We start from the raw sequence: 17,768 nt of genomic DNA, 5'->3' as shown, positions 1-17,768 counted from the left end.
GCAACTTAATTCTTCCGGTCTGCTTGTTAGTGATACAAGGCTTAAAATGGTTTTAAATGCATTTAGAGAGTTCTTTGTTAAAAACCTTATGAATGTCCAAATGCTGGCATGTTCAAAAGATTTTTGGAATAACGTATTATGCTAAACTGTCTGAGAATGGCTACGCATCATTGTAAGTATCAGCCTGGCTTATTCATCTCCCAGACACTGTGAATTTGGACAATGAAGCCAAATCCAGAATTCTCATTTTGTTGTACCTGCCCTGACTTCAGTGGAGGACCTTCCTGAGCATGATCACAGCATTAACTGAATACAGGAACTTAAGAGCACATTCTGCGCGACACACCCCCACCCCACATCCCTCAAAATAGAAAATCAGACAAAATTCCTGACAATGTGTGCAGAAGTCCAGATTTGGTCATTCTACAACCCTGGTGAAGAGTGAGCTACCAACTCTTCCTTGAAGATGATCATACTCTGATCTTATAGTCACTGATACATGAGAGTTTCAAAGATGTGTAAAGAGAACAATGAATTTCACTGCAACAATGATGTACCAGGAGATAGCTTTTAAGGGCCAGATTATGAGAGTATGTAACAAAGCCACTGACTTCCCTATTGTCATATTTTGTTTGTCATTTTACATATTGTCTTATTACAAGAATGGTAATTTTTCATTTCTGTGATTGGTTTGTGAGGAACAAAACTTTGGGTTTATCTTGCCTGAGGTAGTTCAGATATTTACCCACCTGGATCTGAAATATCTATGCTCTTACGATCCAGCCACTTGTCCTACATCTTGGGAACACTTCAACATTTTTCCAAAGTATGTCAAAAAAGATGATCTGTGTGAATGAATAATTACAAGAAACAGTCATGTAAGGCTTGTCCTACCCTTAAAACTTTTTGTATCAGAAGATGCTTATCTAGCCAAACTGCTTTGCAACTCAGGCTGACCAGAGCACACCCGTTGCTACCGTAGCTCAGCTGACAGATAGGATCTTATGAAGCTGCATTAGCTTGGTGGATTAGGACCACCAACTAAATTCCTGCGCTCTGCACCCCAAAATCACGATAGTAGTACATGAATTTTTGGGAGCATGAATTTATAGAGCACTCGTCTTGATAAACATCAAAGTCATCAACCCTCTTTCCTCCACAGACAATGGAGTAGAGCCCTGTGCTGGGAGCCCTCACCAGCATCTTCTGGTTCTCAAATGCTGACTTAGGGGGGCTGCCTGTCCTTGGAGCGAGTGTGCCCTGGGCTTGGGGGGTGTCACCTCGGTACCCTTCCTGCCCCCCCACCCTACCCCCGCAGACTGCTCACCCATCAGACCCCAATTCACAGCACAGAAGGGTGCTGTCTGCATCCTGCTGACCCCACACCAGGGAACAGCAGGGAGTGAAATGAAACCGGTTTTATAGAGGGTGCAATTAAAGGAAGCAAGAAGTTCATCATCCCCCTTTAACAGGTGGTGAGTTTAGGTAAGCTGCTCTGATGACAGAACTGCTGTGCAGTTGGATAGCCACAGACTTCTGAACTTTGTGGAAGATAGGTCTTTGGTTTACATTTTGGTCACAAAGGATTTTTCTTCCCGCTGAAAAAACACCCCAGTAACTTATAATAGTATTTAAATGTGGTCGTTTTAGTACTGGTGAACACTCCGCAACAGACTGACAGCATGATAGTCTTAACAGGTCTATCTTGTAGAAATCTTTCTAATTTCTCAGAATATATTTTACAGTATTTCTTAGTGTAATACTATTATCTTCAACCTCAGCTTTTAAAAAGGTTTTGGGGGAAAAAAAATCCTGCAACAAAATTAGAAAATTCTAACATGTTTTATGGCAACAGTTTTAAATGAAACTGTGTCAGCATTGAAAATCCATTAGAAGTGGGACAAAACCTCCCAGCATAAAGACGACTATCTAGGGATTCAATTACTGAAACTCCTTGCAATCAACTTATTTCAGTGGAATATTCTTTTTTCAAGCTTACAAGAAAAAAACATTCTTGAAACGAATCAGAGAGATCAACATCAAAGTTTCTCTGCATCACAAAGCAATAAGGCAATTTAATACGGTATTAACACATGAAACAGAGGTTAACTATGCTTCTCAAAGATCACTTAAAACAGAACTGAGAAAAATGGGCTGATGATATGTTCTTAGGCTTCTGTTCTAAAATTGTCATGTTCCATAGCTTCAGATGAGTCAGCTGAGTAGGAAAGTTGGTTGTCTTGTACTGTGCTTGTGCTTCCGGACCTAATCCCATCCCTAATTAAAAATAGAGATTATTTGCCAAAATTTGTCAGATCTGAAAACAGTTTTGAGTTTAATCTTATCTGACTTATTAGCAAAGCATCTAGGTCCTTCTTTCCTTCCTAAATAAGATGAAATGGATAGAAATACTCAATGTTTACTTACGTTGATCCAGAACAAATTAAAATGTAGTAGTATGAGACTCTGTCTTAGCTGCGTTACAAGAGGTCTGGAGCTCAAAGATTTGTATTGCTATACATTCAATAAGAAAATAATACCCATCCTTCTGTACTAGCTAATTATTTCTTTAGCTAGAAAAAAAATGTAAGAAAAATCACTTTTCTTCCAAAATGTTAATTCTCTAGGGAATGTTTCTCAACGGTTCTTTGTTATCTTCCTAACAAAACTGAAAATAATTACAGCAACACTTCTTACCACTCACAAATCTAACATGCCTATAATCATGGTAAGAACAGTTATTTTCCAGCTTTGTATTATATATGTACATTCCTCTTATGCATTTAGAGGTGGACATTTTCAGCCCAGGAAGGCTGACTGTACGTAGCATGTCTGGCCTTCTGCAAATTACAGGCTTGATAACGTAAACTGGTCACTTCCTCAACTAACTGGTAGCTGAACAAAAGCACACATTGATTTACATTTTCCAAGTGATGAAAAAATCCTCCACTTAACCTGGTAAAACCTTCCAGGGATTAAGTGCTGCCTTTACTAACAGTGGTATGTCCTTGGATGGTAGTCAGGGTCAGCACACTGCATGGAAATGCAGCTGTCCTTGCCCTGACATACAGTAGACAAGCTAACAATAACATTTTTGTTCAGCTCTGCAGAATCAGTTTGCAAAATGTGTAATCTACATCGTTAAGTTGGTAGGGTTTTTTTGTACTATATATATGTATAAGCAAGGGAAATGTAGAAAACCAGGAGGTTATTACAAAGGGTTGGAATGGAGGTTAAGCACTGGCAGAAGAGGATTATGAATTTCTGGCAAAGGCCCACCTTCTCGTCTGTACAATGGACACACCGCTGGTGTCCCGCAGCAGGGAAGGAGGAAGAAAGCTAGCTGCAGAGAAAGGCACAGCTGTGGGAGAGGCAGACACCAGAGAGTAACTGCCACGGTACATGGCAAATAGGGGCGTGCGGGCTAACAGCAATCTGAGTTCACATGGGTGAAAAAGAAGGAAAGCACTGAGTCCATACGTCAATGACACAAATTAGTAATAAGCTATTTATTCTTGCAGCTCCCATCACCTTTGGCTAATAACAATCTTTGACAGTAAAGTAACAATTAAAGCCCTCAGGACCAAATTTAACCCACTGACCAAGAAGTGGCAAATGAACCCACTCTTGCGGCTGAAGTCAAGAATGGCCAGTGGTACGAAAGGGACCGCTGTTTCTGTGTGTTAGTTTTAGGGAATCATGCTCTGCATTTCAGTGATGGACGACGTATTGCTGGCTCTGCCCTGATTTACGGATGATACACTAAAAACCTCACCTGTCCCACCATCAGGTAGTCATGGTCTTCTGGCACTCTTGCTGCACAGGGAGAAAGAAACCCAAATTCATTTCACTGAAGTAATGCAAAAGACAACCTCAAGAATGCCGAGAAGCATTTCTTTGTGGACATTTTTCTGGATTTTTCAGATTTGCTTTACTTAAGTTTTGGCTGTTTACACTGAGCAACGTAATTCTGAATAAATTATTACAGAGGGGGGAAAAATGCAAAGCCTCTTGAGAAGATGACAGCATGAGCTTACTAGAATTGTAGGCCATTAATTCCTTGGGTAAAGCAGCATCCTTCTGTGGTGCTGGATTTCAGCTTTGATGACAACATTGACAAAATTTCTGCTTCTGGTTTAATTTGAAGTGTGAAACTCTGTTAGCAACCCCACCCAAACATCATTTTCCTCACTTCAGCTATGCAGAAGAGCAGAGGGATATTACTTTCAGTTTAAAAATAGGAACAGTTTCCCATCAGTTTATTCAATTTTGCCCCCTTTCTGGAAGTTACTGCGCTTTTACTTGCCTTGGTGGTTAGGGGCTGTGCTGTAAACCAAAGCAATAAGGACGACTTCAGTTAAGGAAGAGGTTTGGTTCTGTACCTTCTTGCTAAGAAATCTTACGACAACTCCAAGATAATATATTTGAGGTCAAGATAATATATTTGAGCTCACAAAACACACAGGTGCTCAGTCTTCTCACTGTCTTGCTTTGAGGGCAGCCAAGACAGAGGAATGTCATTTTCTTCTGCCACTGCTGGTGACCTGTGGGCAAGATGCAAGCAGAGAGAGATCACCGCACTCTTCCTTCCCTGGCTCCCTGCTCTTCTTTGCCTGTTGGTTCATAGCAGATTCCTGTTCTGCAGCGGTAAGGATGGTTCTGCTGGTTCCTGCAGCCTGCCTGCAGTCACAGCTGACAGCACAAGGCTGAGGAGAGGGCAGATCTGCACCAGTGCAGCTCAGGCACCGCCTCAGAGCTGTGCCAGCGCACAGTGCAAGCACTCGCAGTGACAAAGGTGCCGCTTTAAGAGTTCTAGTCTTTGTGAATGTAACTAATCTTGTTCTTTTTTCCTCTCTCTTTTCTTCACACACACGCACCCCCCCACACCCTCCCTTAGCCAAGTAACATTATGGTACCCAAAACATCCTGTGGCAATCAGTTCCCCGGTTTCCCTGTGATTAAGTACCTGATTTGATTTCTCCTATTTGAAATCCTCCATTAGTCGTGCTTGCCTCCTTTACACTAACTACAACTTTACTACCTATCTTTTTATACAATAACTGCCCCTCTGAAGATTCCTTCTTCAGCATTTCCTTCCGCTGAAGCTAGTTTTTATCCTCGCTGCTGATTTTCTCTGCCCCATTTTAACTCCACCTGATCTGTTCTGGCGTGGGGATCAGAACTGCACAGGTCTGGGGTGGGTTTAGGGCAAACGTGACACAATTCCCGATTTGTTCCGTGTTCCTCTGCGCTCTTTATAAATTTGCTTTTCCTTTTGTGAACTGCCAGTGGTTTTCAAGCCGACACTTTGCAACACCTGCTCTGCCGGCTGCATTCCTCCCGGCGGGGTACGCACCAGCCCGGGGTGCCCCCGGCGCATGGAGCAGCTCCCCAGCCCCCGCCGCCCGCACCCCCTCCGCCCCCTCCGTCCCCGCCGCCCGCACCCCGCGGCAGCCGCGGCGGCCCGGGCAGCTCCGGCTGCTCAGCAGAACCCGCCCCCGCCCCGCCCCTCCCTGGGATTCGAGGTTGTGTCACGTGGCGCTGCGGCCCCGCCCCCTTTCCCGCGCGCCGTCCCGGGGCGCCGGGCAGCCATGGCGGGGTGCGGGGCCGCGGAGCGTGTGTTCCTCCCTTTGCAGCCGCTTTCCACGGCCCGGCGCCCACCCGCGCCGTGGTTCAAGGAGGTCCAGGCTGCCCCCGGGGCGGCTCTGGGCTGGCAGCGGGGCCGCCCCGAGCGGCAGCTTTCGGCCCCGGGCCTCAGCCGCCCGGTCGCTCACAGAAGCTACGGGAGATGCTGGTGGCAGCGGAGCTGAGGGGCCGGCGGGGTGAGGGGACCGGCGGGGCGGAGGGGGTGGCCGAGGGGACCGGCGGGGCGGAGGGGGATGGGGGGGCTGAGGGACATGGCCCGGCTGAGGGGACTTGGGGAGCTGAATGGACGGGGGGAGCCGCGGGGGATGGCGGGGCCGCGGGGGATGGCGGGGCCGCGGGGGATGGCGGGGCCGCGGGGGATGGCGGGGCCGAGGGGGGGACCGGGCTGCGGCCGTGCCGTGCCGAGGGACCGGGGCGCTGCGCGGACCAGCGCCGCGGCGGGGCTGAGGGCCGGGGGCCGCGCGCGGCGGGCAGCGCCTCGCGGGCGGGGCACGTGCCGTTCGGTTGAGCGCGGCGTTGGTGCCACCTACCGACAGGGACGCGTCGCAGCAGCCCGTCCCCGTCAGTGCCGACACCTTCCCCGCCAGACTGTGGCGGCTGGTCAGCAGCCCGCGCTGCCGCTCCGTTCGCTGGGTGCCTCCGGCCAGGGGCTGCTCATCAACCAGCCGCTCTTTGGGTGCGAGCTGCTGGGCGCCGGGCCGGCCGTCGCCGCGCAGCCGGGTGGCGACGGGGCAGCGGCAGCCGCCGGTTTCAGCAGCTTCATCCGGCAGCTCGGTCTCGATGGCTTCGGCAAGGTGGGGATGTTGCCGGGGAGCAGTGTGGGGGGGCCCGGGCCTGGGCCGGGCCCAGAGGGTGGACAAGGCAACGGTGGCAACTGCACCGGGCCCCTGCATCACTTCCGCAGCCCCCGCTTCTGCCGCGGCCGCCCCGACCTCCTCGTCCACCTGAAGCGCCTGACGAAAGGTAACAGGGCGAAGATGGCAGCGGGCCTGGCTGTGACCAGCCGCCCACCCAACCGCTTCCAGCGCTTGCTTGGCATGCCACTGGCCGGGCAGCCGATTTGATTTGATGTTAACCTTGTTAAGGCTAAGGTGAGTCATTGCAGACTTCAGTGACATGTGGTTTGTCTGATGTAATGCAGACCATTGGTAAAGGAAATTATGAGAAAGAGATGACTCTTTCATTTTTTGTCCTCTGTTTTTATGGCTGCAGTTCCAGAGTTTTTGCTCTAGGAGTCTCATTTTCTAGAAAGACAGAACAAGGAAAACATTGGGGTTTCTATGCAGTCAAGTTCTGACGGGCTGACAATGCACTGTGCGCTCTGTACTGACTGTTCAGGGGCACGTCTGTTCCCAGTGTCTTGCAGGGTGTAACGCTCTGTTAAACATTCAGGAACAATTCCTGGACAGCAACTGGAGGTTGGTAACTTGGCATCCCGTGGTGTCTTGTTTACGTGTTAGAACTAGATAATCTTCATGTCCCTATCCAAAGGTAAAATATAAACAAAAGAATTTTCATACCCCTGCTCCTTCTCTGTTTATAAATGGTGAAAGTACTGAACAGGAAATAAACGGTCCTATACATTAAGTCTTAGCAAATCTTCAGGGTCAGCTGGTATTTATTTAGTGATTCTTAATGATTAAATGGGAACTTGCAGAATAATGACTGTATGTTAGTGATTTCTTGAATTAGTTTTCATCAGAGGAGTGCAAGAGGTAAATGTGAGTCTATTTTTAAAAAAAGTCCTTTTGAGTGAGAATTGGAAACTACAGGTCTGAGAAAGCCTGGCTTCTAGATCAACCCTATTGACGTGAACCGTCCTGAAACTCGTAATTCTCATGGCTAAATGCAGTCCTGCAGGGGAGTCACAAATGCAGTAGTTCTTGCAGAAATCAATGAGCACAGGCGTTTGCGGTGTTATTGTCAGTGTTTTCACAAAGTCACCGAAACAGAAATTGAGCTGTCATGGTATAAAAGCAAATACCATTTCATGAAACAGTAACCGTCTGAGAGAGGAAACTATAAAATAATAGAGAAGAATAAAACCGTCTGAGAGAGGAAACTATAAAATAATAGAGAAGAATAAAAGGACTCTCTAGGAAATAACAAAATGGCAAAGTCTGGGATATTTTAGTCTGCACTGAACTAGTTGAGCTGTCTGCGAAAAAATTGGCTTTGAAATTTTTTTCTTGACCAAATAAATGACTTGTCATAAAGTACTTGCAAAGTCCTTTGGAGGATTTTGACATTGCCCTTCCCTTAGCTGTTTGTGAGCTGTCAGTAGTGGAGTTTGGTCAAATCTTGCTTTATGATGTCCCTTTTTTAGAATGTATTGTCTGATTTAACACACCGTACTTTCAAAATTGCTTTTGTTTGGTTTAGTAAGTTACTACGCATTTTGATTTATAGCACATTTCTAAATATAGGTAACTCGTTACTGCCAGTTTAAGGAGATTGAATGCTACGCAGACACCTCTGTGTTGGCGCTTCGCTCGTGTGCCACACAGCAGTTACTGCTTGCTCGAGTCTAAGAGTACAGTCTCCTTTCTGGATTAAGTACGCTGGAGCAAAGGTCGTCTTCCCAAATCATGTTGTAGAGCCTTGGCTCCTCATATTGCCTTTCTTTGCCTGTGAAAACTCCTTTCCTTAACACTTGTTTCGTTTTATTTTGTACCCACTGCAGGACTGCTGACTGTAGGACAGTTTCATCAACTTTACGGTCAAGGTGTTTTCTCTCCTTATTCCTACATGGCAACCTCGTGCCAAGCCCCCAGCACTTTACCAGCACAAAGATTAGATGCGACTCCAGTCCCTTCCACTTGGATCCAGCAGGGACCACTTGGGTTGCTGCCAGGGCAAGGGGCTTCCCCAGCTTTTCCAGATAAAGGGGCTGCCTTTCCTGTACTCCAGACACTTCCAACAGGAGCCACGTACACGCTCCAGCCTGCGGCTTCGCTTCCGCCACTTCAGCAAGGGAGCCAAAGCGTTGCCACATCCATTGCAAATTGCAGCAGCTCTGCATCTTCAGTGCCATACTCAAAAGCCTGCTATCCAAGAGGTATGAAAAAAAATGTCTGCATTTGCTTTTCAAAAACAGATTTTAAAGTGAGACTTTCAAATATTTTTCTACAATACTCCGCCATGTGTATATCTCAAGTGAGAACTAGAAAGTGTCAAGTCTAAAAGGAAGATGGACCTAAAGCAAAAGGAGTTTCTGTTTGGTATTCGTGTCCTTCCTCCAGATTTTGTGTGTCCCCTGGTGATTTTCTGGATAGCCTTTCTGTTGAGGTGAAAGGGTGAGGAGAAGAACATTTGTCCAAAACTAGTCGGTGTGAGGCTAACTTTCATTTTTGTTTTTTTAATTAAGCAAAACTTGGACAATGATATTAAAGCACTGAGACCTTGTTAAGAAGTAGTATCCTAGGCCTTGGTCTCATGTTTTTCCAGGTTAAGGTTTTAAACTCAAAGATCAGTCAAAAGTATTGTGCAGAACAGGGGTCCTCAAACTTTTTAAACAGGGGGCCGGCGTGCGGATTAGATGGCAGGAAGTCATCTGCGGCTGCTTGGTTTCCCCCTCCAACCCCCGGCGGGGGTGGTGGTGGTGTGGGGGTTCTGTAAATACGGGGGGCTGGATTGAGGACCCTGGGGGGCCATATCCAGCCCGTGGGCCGTAGTTTGAGGACTCCTGGTGTAGAATATTTCATTCTGCTTATACTATTTTTGTATCTGAATTTTTTTTCTTGCTTAGCTTCTTTATGTTGTATTTTTTGATGCACTGAAGACTAGAAAGTACAAAAGTCTTGGCTCCTTTCTTTTTTCTAAATTATTTCTGCCACAATTGTCAGTCTCACTTAATCACTCAATTACAAAATAAATCAGTCTCACTTAAGTGTTTTTATTCTTCAGAAGAGGAGTTGAAGCAAATTACTGTTCTTTTCCTTGCCCTTACCTTGAATGGGAAAAATCACATGATAGGGTATTTTCTGGGGAGTGGTGGTGTATTTGTTGTGGGTTTGTGGTGGTTTTTTTAATTTCCCTAAAACTTCTGAAATTCAGAACAGTGATTCTTTCCTTGAACAAACTAAAGCTCAGTTGTTATTCTTTCCTTCTGCCTGCTCCTCCTTTGGCAGCTGCACCTTCACAAAGACAGCTATCTATCCCTGTTTAGAAATCCTACACAGTGAAATCATTACATCTTTTGTGCGTCTCTTCTGAGACCTCTGCTGAGAACATTTCAAACAATAATCAACAGTTCCCGTAACGTCATTTTTGTCAAGGAAGGGTTCTGAGGAGCTGGGCATTTCTTGGAGACACACTTAAATGTTTAAGAGACAGGCAACTCCTGCCACGTGCTCCTTATGCAGAGATTACTGTGGTGGCCAGAGTGTGCAGCCTGCCTTACCAGATGCTAACTATTAAGTCTTCTCCCAGGAGCAGGTGTCCTGAGAATCACAGAATGGTTTGGGTTGGAAGGGGCCTTAAAGATCAGCAAGTTCCCACCCCCCCTGCCGTGGTCTATTAGACCAGGTAGCTCCAAGCCTCATCCAGAATACTTGCTTCATTAAGGTGGGAGGTGGTCCCCGCTTTGCGTCTCTATTGGTTACAGAGCATAGGCTGAAACTCATCATGATGAATTGTAGTTGTCTCTGTCTCAGCTAAGGCTCCAGCCCTCTCCCGTAGTCAAGGGAAGGAAAGGGGCGTCTCGGGTGCGATTTCACGTACCTCGGTTTAGAGTTTGTCTTGGGGTAAGATTGCTGGTGTCCTGGAAGTGCCTGTTTTGAAGTACTGCCTGCAGGGGAGCTGGGGGAGACCAGCGTAGATTTAGACATGAATATGGAGATCTCTCTCACTGGATGACGCTCCTTTTGCTTTAAGTTTAAAGGACAACTTGGCTATGTTGCTCAGGTAGAATCTTCTGGGGTGGGAGGTGGGTGTGAGAACGCAGTGAAAACATACCAAATTTTGCAAGGTGTAATCAAAACTAAAATACAGAAACTTAGGGAATCTGAGGCGTTTGAAACCTCCAGTGAATTAATTAGTGTTTCTGAGAGTGTAAGTGACATTTCACTGGAGTATGATAATACTTTTAATTTTCACTGTCACTCTAGGACTGTCTCAGTGGTTTTACTTCTGTGCCTGTGTATCTCTTAATCTCTCCGCTATCCTTTCTTCTACATATTATAACATACAGAATGCTGAAAGTGTGTTTCTTCATATGTCCACATGAAAAAGTCTGGTCTCCTTCATCATGAGAGCACAGCAGCAAGATTAGTTTGTTTGGAAAGTGATAGTTAACCTTAAGATACGTATTTAGTAAGTGAGAGAACTAAAGAATGTATGTTCAATCTTATTCTTGACTCTATTCATTTCACTTTTGAAGTCCCATTAAATGAAATCAAAGTAGAACTTTATCAAAAGATTTCTTTTTGTGTGTATTCAAACTTGTTTGTTAACTTCCGTGACCAAAAGATTTCCCTGGTTTTTCATTATGATTCTTATTGAAAAGTCAGTAACATAAAATATGCTCATGTAAGTCTTTTTTTCCCCACTAGCCTTAGACCATAATTAGTTTAAGGATTTAGTTCTGTTTACTTTCAACTATCTGCAAAACCTTTGACAGTAGTAGAATCGCGTCAAAGAAATGCGTTGAAGCTTTATTATCCGAGAGTGTCTAATAATGAAAAATCAGTCATGGAGACCATGTGAGACATATTAGTTATTGGTGCCACCTGACAGTGCAAGTCCAGTCGCGCCTTTTGAATGCATCTGTGCCTGTAGGGTTCATTTACATATGAAGACCTTTCTGGTGAGTGGTAGTTTAGGAGTGGTCATGATATTCTTCGGAATGATACACTCTTGGTTAAGATAATTCATTTTCTTTGTAAGTCTTAAAATTCACATGGTCACAAGTGTGTATGAACACCTAGGCTCAGCTATGTGAATACGCTTTCTGTGGTGTATTGTGACAAGAAACTCAAGCAGCCAAATCAGAGAGGTGATACTAAGACACAAAAGACTGATTATGAAGTTTCTGCATGTATGTGTGTGTGTTACCAATTTTACAATATATGTTTTTAATATATCTATACATATCTTAAATATTTTTAAGGTTAAGAAATTGGTCTTAAAATGACTTGGGAGGTAACAATAAATTTCTGGAATGTCGTTTACTGTGTGATTATTGAAATGTTTAATCAAAGTAAGCAATAGAACTCTGCACACCAGACACAAGTTCTTGCAGTCTTACAGCTGTGTTTGAATTCTTGCAGCCACACCGCAGAGCTGTTCAGCAGCAGCCCACACAGATCCTCTGGCTGGCTGTGCTGGTCCTACTGCTTCAGCGTGCACCCACGACAGCTTTGTCCAGGTGAGCGTAGCCTACTGAAAGGAGGTGAAAGCGAAGGAGACTGTATGAATGAACTGCAGGTTTATACACTTGTGAAATTAAGGATATAAATTTGAGAATGGATCTGCTTGATAAAGTGAAAGTGATGTGGTTTACAAATACCTATTTCAAAGAACCACTGAATGTTAAACGGGTAGTTTTGTAATTCAGGTTAGGTTTCAGGGTAGCAGCATAGTGGGTGTCCTCATCAGTGGAGTGTTTTTGCTTGACTTCACCAGAATCACTTTTAGTTAATGAGCCTGCATTTGTATTTGAAGAATGTTCTTGCCTGGACAAAAAGAGATTCTTTAATATTATGAAAATACTGAGAAGCAGCTCCCCTTCTTTGTCCCGGACAGCTTCCTGCAGTCCTGAGTTTGATTTGATGAACGAGAAAAACTAAGGTGACTTTGTGGAATGGGCCCCACCTCAGAGATCTCTTATTAAAGATAACTCCAGTACTTCCTGTAGATGCTTTATGTAATTTTAGTGGAAACTGCACCTTATTTGGAGGGCCTGGCTTATCAGATATCAGAAGATCTGAAGTAAAAATGCAAGAGCTTCCTTTTTTATTACAGCATAACGCATATACTTTTTTCCCCTCACAGAGGACAAGCGAAGCAAGTTATGCTTATGCGTGTTGAAAAAGGGTTGACCTACCCAAGCTTGATCATCCAGTTTCCTGTCTTGCAAATATCAACCTTTCTCTTTTATTCGTGACTTCTTTTAAAAAATAAGCTTATCCAAGATGGGCAGGTTATGGCCAGGATAACACGTTAGCGTAAGGCTATAAATAGCCAACAGCCAGTCATGCCGTCGATATTGTAGTATTTATTTTTCGCACAGTACATCTTTGTCCTCTCACTTTGATTGTGAGCTGCTTTTTTTCATCCAGGACATGAGGATCCGTCTGAGCGATGGGCAGTCACAATTAAATAGCTTATCTCGGAAGGCCGAGATCCATGGGATAGTAAATCATTCCAAAGGAGTTGTCAAAGGTGGTGTTGTGGCTAGATTGAAGGATAATATACAGTGTCCAAAGGGTCTAGTAAAAATCAGTTGTTTGGAGAAGCAAGTCCATGGGCAGTGTGTGGAGTCAGAAGAGCTTTAGGCCACTTGCTAGTGGCTGCTTTGTTTCCTGGAAACCCCCAGCAAAAAGCTGCCGAGCATCTGGGCAGCCTGCGGGAAGGCGATCCTCTGCGTGAGAAGGCCAAAGGCGAGCAGTGCCCTGTATCAGTTCCACCAGGTCAGTAACCGGCTGTCTCTGAGCAGGGTAACACAGCTATCGTACCGCGTGGATCAACGGGACTTCTTGAGATTTCTGAGTCTTCGCATAGCATAGGTCATTTCTCCTGGAACGTGGTGACAGGCTGTGCAGGTGGTACAGAAGACAGCAGTTTGCCTGCGGTTCTTGCTGAGCTGTGGGGAATAATCAGTTTGCCTTTTGTGTGTTCTGGGGCATATACTTCCCCAGACTTCTGCTGGGGGATGTGGCAAGCTGCAGTATTGAGCATCGTGCCCAGCTGGTGTATCGATCATCCATCAGTAACCACTTGCACAAATCCTCAAAAGCGATAAAATTCATCAGCCCTGGCTGACTAAGCATTTTTATTTTTCTTCACAAAAAATAGAACTATTGCATGGTATGTTTCCTATCGTTCCACTCAATACCTTCTACCAGTTGCAGGAATTCAGTGCGATGCTGTTGAAGCGTGGTTTGCGGGGCGCTTTAGGCTGTTTGGTCGCGCTGTGTGCTGCTAGATAGGAGTGGCAAAGCCTGTACGAAACTGCTGGACCAGTCCCGAAGACAGCGAACCGTATCGGCACGCTAGTAGTCAGCAAGCTGGTTACCAGCCCCGTTTCTGTTGGATCCAGACGGTGCTTTGTGGTCTCAGAAGGAAAAGCAGGCACTCTTGGACAAGGAAGCCTAAACCTTGTGCTGTTCCTTACTGGGTCTTGCAGAGAGCATCACTCTTAAGTTTAGGAGAGATTTAAGACAGGTGGAGTTTCTGGGTCTTGGAGGCCAGCTGCTGGGCTTGTACAGTACACACCTGAGCTGCTGAAAGTGTTAGGTGACCCTGACTGGAACATGGGCAGACCAGGCCCGTAACTAACTGGTTGGTTGGCTGCAGTTTGCTCTCCAGAAAAAGCTACAGAGAATTACTGCATGGAATGGCAAGGGGACATAGGTGGTTATACCCAGACGTGGTGGCTGATGGTGGTGTATCTCACCAGGTTTCTGAAATAGGGGTTTCAGAGGTTTGTATTACACTCTCATCACGGTTGGTTACAAAACAGGGAGCTCGGGTACAACTTCTTACCCATTTTTCATTTGAGTTCTCTTAAGTGGGGTTTGGATTAGTGTGATGAATCAGTATCCTTGGGTAGGAATGAGTCTTTTGAGAGACCTCCTGCTATCTTCTGCAACAGCAGTGCTGGCAGCTCACAACCATTAGCTCAATACTTCCCCGCTGCTTTATCATAGATGTGAACCGAGGCTACATATTGGATTTCAGCGATTTTTTAAATATTTTTTTTCCTGCCCTCACCTCGTTTTGTTTTTTTTTAATGGCAGCCCTGCTGTTTGATTATTGCTATTACCATGGTTATTAAGCTGTCGGTATTTCCTTGTGGAACTGAAGCGAGAGGTAACGGGAAGAAATAAACATGCAAGAAAAAAGAAGAACTTTCTGACCTTAAAAGCAGTCCTAAGTAGTTTGCTTTTATTTGTAATAAGGAATGATAATCAGCCATGTTATTTCAAAAAGAAATCAAGTCTGAACTAATTCCGATTGCCCAAGCACTCAAGCCAGATTTGTGTAGTCCTAGCGGTCCCTGAAAAGGTGTGGTTGTGCTTTAATTCCTGCACACGCTACGCTAATCTTATAAGTGAAATGCCCATCTTCTCTTTCACCACTTCTGCTAAGTCAGACCATTTTTTCCTCTTGAGCTTGAATGACCAGCAAGCTATTAGTCTTTCAGGCCCTGACCTTCTCAATCTTTTATCGGTTTTCCTTGTTTTGTTGCTGCCTCCCCCCATCCTTCTCCAGGTGAACTAAAAGGATTTAAATTGTACCTTTGCGTGGCCCCCTTTCTCCTGTTGGAAATACACACGAGATCCTGTAGTGCATCCAAGAGGACAATATGTGCTGTAACAGCTTCAAGCTGAGGTCCCCTAAGAAGAGGCAGAAAAAGATTCAGTATGGGTGGGTTGGTTCATTGGTTTTTGGCAGGGATGATCTTATTCCTGGACGGTTTGGTAATCCAGGTCTTACTTAGAATCCTGACTACTTATGACACTAAACAAGCAAAGCAACAGAAATGAAACACCTTATTAACATTTTTTAAAAATAGAACTGAAAAAAAAATCAAATGAGAGGAATAATGTTTGAACCTATCTCATAAAAACATAAAGGTGGCTTAGCCTTTAATGAAAAGATTTTGCTTAACAACCTAAATTCCTCAAATTCCAGGTTTTATTTCCCCCTCGTTTCCCCCCACCCTCACAGTTTGTGGCTATCTGCAAACTGGCACATCTACACGAATCCACACTAGGACTTGCCTTCACACACCCAGGAGACAGGATCTCATCTCTTTGTGGTAGCCTCCATCAGGGAGAGACCAAGTCCTTCACTGGCATTTGATCTGATACGGCTTTCCTAGTAGGTGATCCTGTAGCTTCCTGTTCTCTAATTTACTCGTCTCTGGAAGTAGCTTTTCATTAACCATGACCTCAGCTAAAAGGTCTAAGGATAGTCAGGCACTAAGGACTACTCCTTCATACTGGATCTCTTCCAAAAGAAGGCTGTATTTTAAATAGACCTGAGTTTCTGTTCAACATCATTGTATGACTTGTATTTGTCCAGAAGAAATGACCCTTATAGTGTCCTTTGACTGAGTCACCTCCAGAAGTAGCAGTACAGACACTGGGCTGTTAAAATGTCATCTATCATTTCACTTGGGTAGGACTTGCTGCTTTGAGAAAAACTCTTTCATTGTCTTCATTCTGTTTTAAAGGTTATTCGATATATATGAATGCTACTAAAAAAATCATCACTGGATTGCTGATTGTGTCCTGTCGTCCTGTGATGTCATTACAGTGAAAAATTTTAGTAGTGTTCAGACCTGATCTGTGATGGCAAAGGCAGAGTCTCTGTAGGTTCTACAAAGAAGTGTTTCTGACCTGAAATTCTGTCGGGTTTTTATGCCGATCGTGATGCAGGACTTGAGTTGTGCCTCTGTGGGACGACTGTCATGACCGGAGAGTCCAGATGTGAGGCCTGTGACAGGCAGGGCAGTTTTGCAGTATTTGCTTTCATCGGTATTTGAACTCCACTCATCCTGGGACTGGGGCGTCCCTGGGGAGGCACCCCTTGTGTAGATGTGCCTATGGACCAATCACTTGAGGAGGAGAATGGTATTATTGGTAAGAAGCGGTGAGTTCCTCAAGTTGTGTTGTCCATATGCACATTTACAGCATATGGACCTTTTTCTTTGCTTAAAAATGTTGCGGTTTATACTGATTTTTTTATACAACAACAGGAATGCTTGAGTTTTAGAAGGAACTGAAAGCAGGTGGATTTTCTCTCTCATTTTCTATTACGTATGTGGCACGTGAATGAGGGTGGTTCTAGTGTACCCCCACAGGTCCATACTTAAGACCCAGAAGTCTCCTGATTTGAGTGCTTGGGTATATTTAACACCCTGCGGTGCAAAGGGTGTGCAGGACAATGCATCTGCAGGCATACACCAGCTCCTAGTAAGTAACCTTCTCTCCAGGATAGACCATGAATAGAAGAAAGGAAACGTGCCAAGAGTAAGGTGGTTAATGAAAACCAAGACAAAGCAGTAGCTTTTTTCTTTTTTCTTCTGGTTAAACTTGCTATTTTAACTGAGAATAACAGACAATCTTTCAAGCTTTTGGATAAATGGATAAACAGAATCAATACACATCCTGTCACGGTAATGTTTTGATACAAAAGTTCACTGCATTTTGCTTTTTCCAGAATCCTCCAATGCAGTCATCTTACGAAGCTGAACTGATGCCGTCTGACTGGCTATGTAATATATCTGAAAGAAAACAGGAAGGCAGAAGTCAGTCTTGAAGCCACGTTTCAGGTTGCCGCTGAGGTGCGTTCATCATGCAAAGCTGAAAAGGTGGAGTGGCACTGCAGAGAGCCAGTATGATCCTGGAGTTTAATGACAATCAGGCACTGCCTGTTAATAGTTACACACCTTCTTCAACTGAGGAAAGCCAGCTGGAATGTCTCACTCCTGTAACTTCAGACACATCATTTCTGGTGGAAGCAGATGGAGCACTGGATTTGTCTCCGTTACAGCCTTCTGACATTCTTTGTGCTGCCGATACCACTCTGTCTATAGAAACTGCTGCTGCTGCTACAATACTACAAGAACTTCTGACCACACAGGAAGCAGATGAAAAACGGAGCAAAGAACCAAATCACCGCCCAGCTGAGTTCTCCCTCGTGTTTTTTGAGGAAGAATTGTTCAGTCCAGAGCAGGTAAGGGGTAAGGAGAGGTAAACCAACATCTTTCTTGAGCTAACTATGTTTGATAGTAATGCTAGGGTCTGGACCGATAGCTTTTCAATATTCTTGCCTGCTTAAGAACTGAAGGCCTCTTTAATTAAGAGCTTTTAATGGACAGTGAAGGGTTTGCTTGGTTAAAGCAAGATATAAAACAGAAGAGGGAATGAAAAAGTATCCCATGTTTCCCC

At 44.8% G+C, this 17,768-nt stretch overlaps 1 protein-coding gene and 1 long non-coding RNA gene across 2 annotated transcripts; both read left to right on the top strand.

Annotated features, from left to right (window-relative positions):
• Nucleotides 1-5,591: 5,591 nt before the first annotated feature.
• Nucleotides 5,592-6,710, top strand: LOC121080167 (heat shock factor protein 5-like). Its single transcript, XM_040578039.1, is given in 3 exon segments — nucleotides 5,592-5,599; nucleotides 6,183-6,277; nucleotides 6,280-6,710. Coding segments are annotated over 3 exon segments (534 nt in total).
• A 1,961-nt stretch (nucleotides 6,711-8,671) lies between these two features.
• LOC121080189 lies at nucleotides 8,672-17,182 on the top strand. The gene is made up of 3 exons (XR_005825284.1): nucleotides 8,672-8,704; nucleotides 11,916-12,013; nucleotides 17,038-17,182. It is a non-coding gene; the product is annotated as an uncharacterized LOC121080189 (long non-coding RNA).
• Nucleotides 17,183-17,768: the final 586 nt, after the last annotated feature.

The sequence above is a fragment of the Falco naumanni genome, chromosome 21, assembly GCF_017639655.2.
Source record: "Falco naumanni isolate bFalNau1 chromosome 21, bFalNau1.pat, whole genome shotgun sequence".
NCBI classification, from domain to species: Eukaryota; Metazoa; Chordata; class Aves; order Falconiformes; family Falconidae; genus Falco; species Falco naumanni.
The sequence above is the reverse complement of the archived record's forward strand: the minus strand, read 5'-3'. Positions and strand labels throughout refer to the sequence as shown.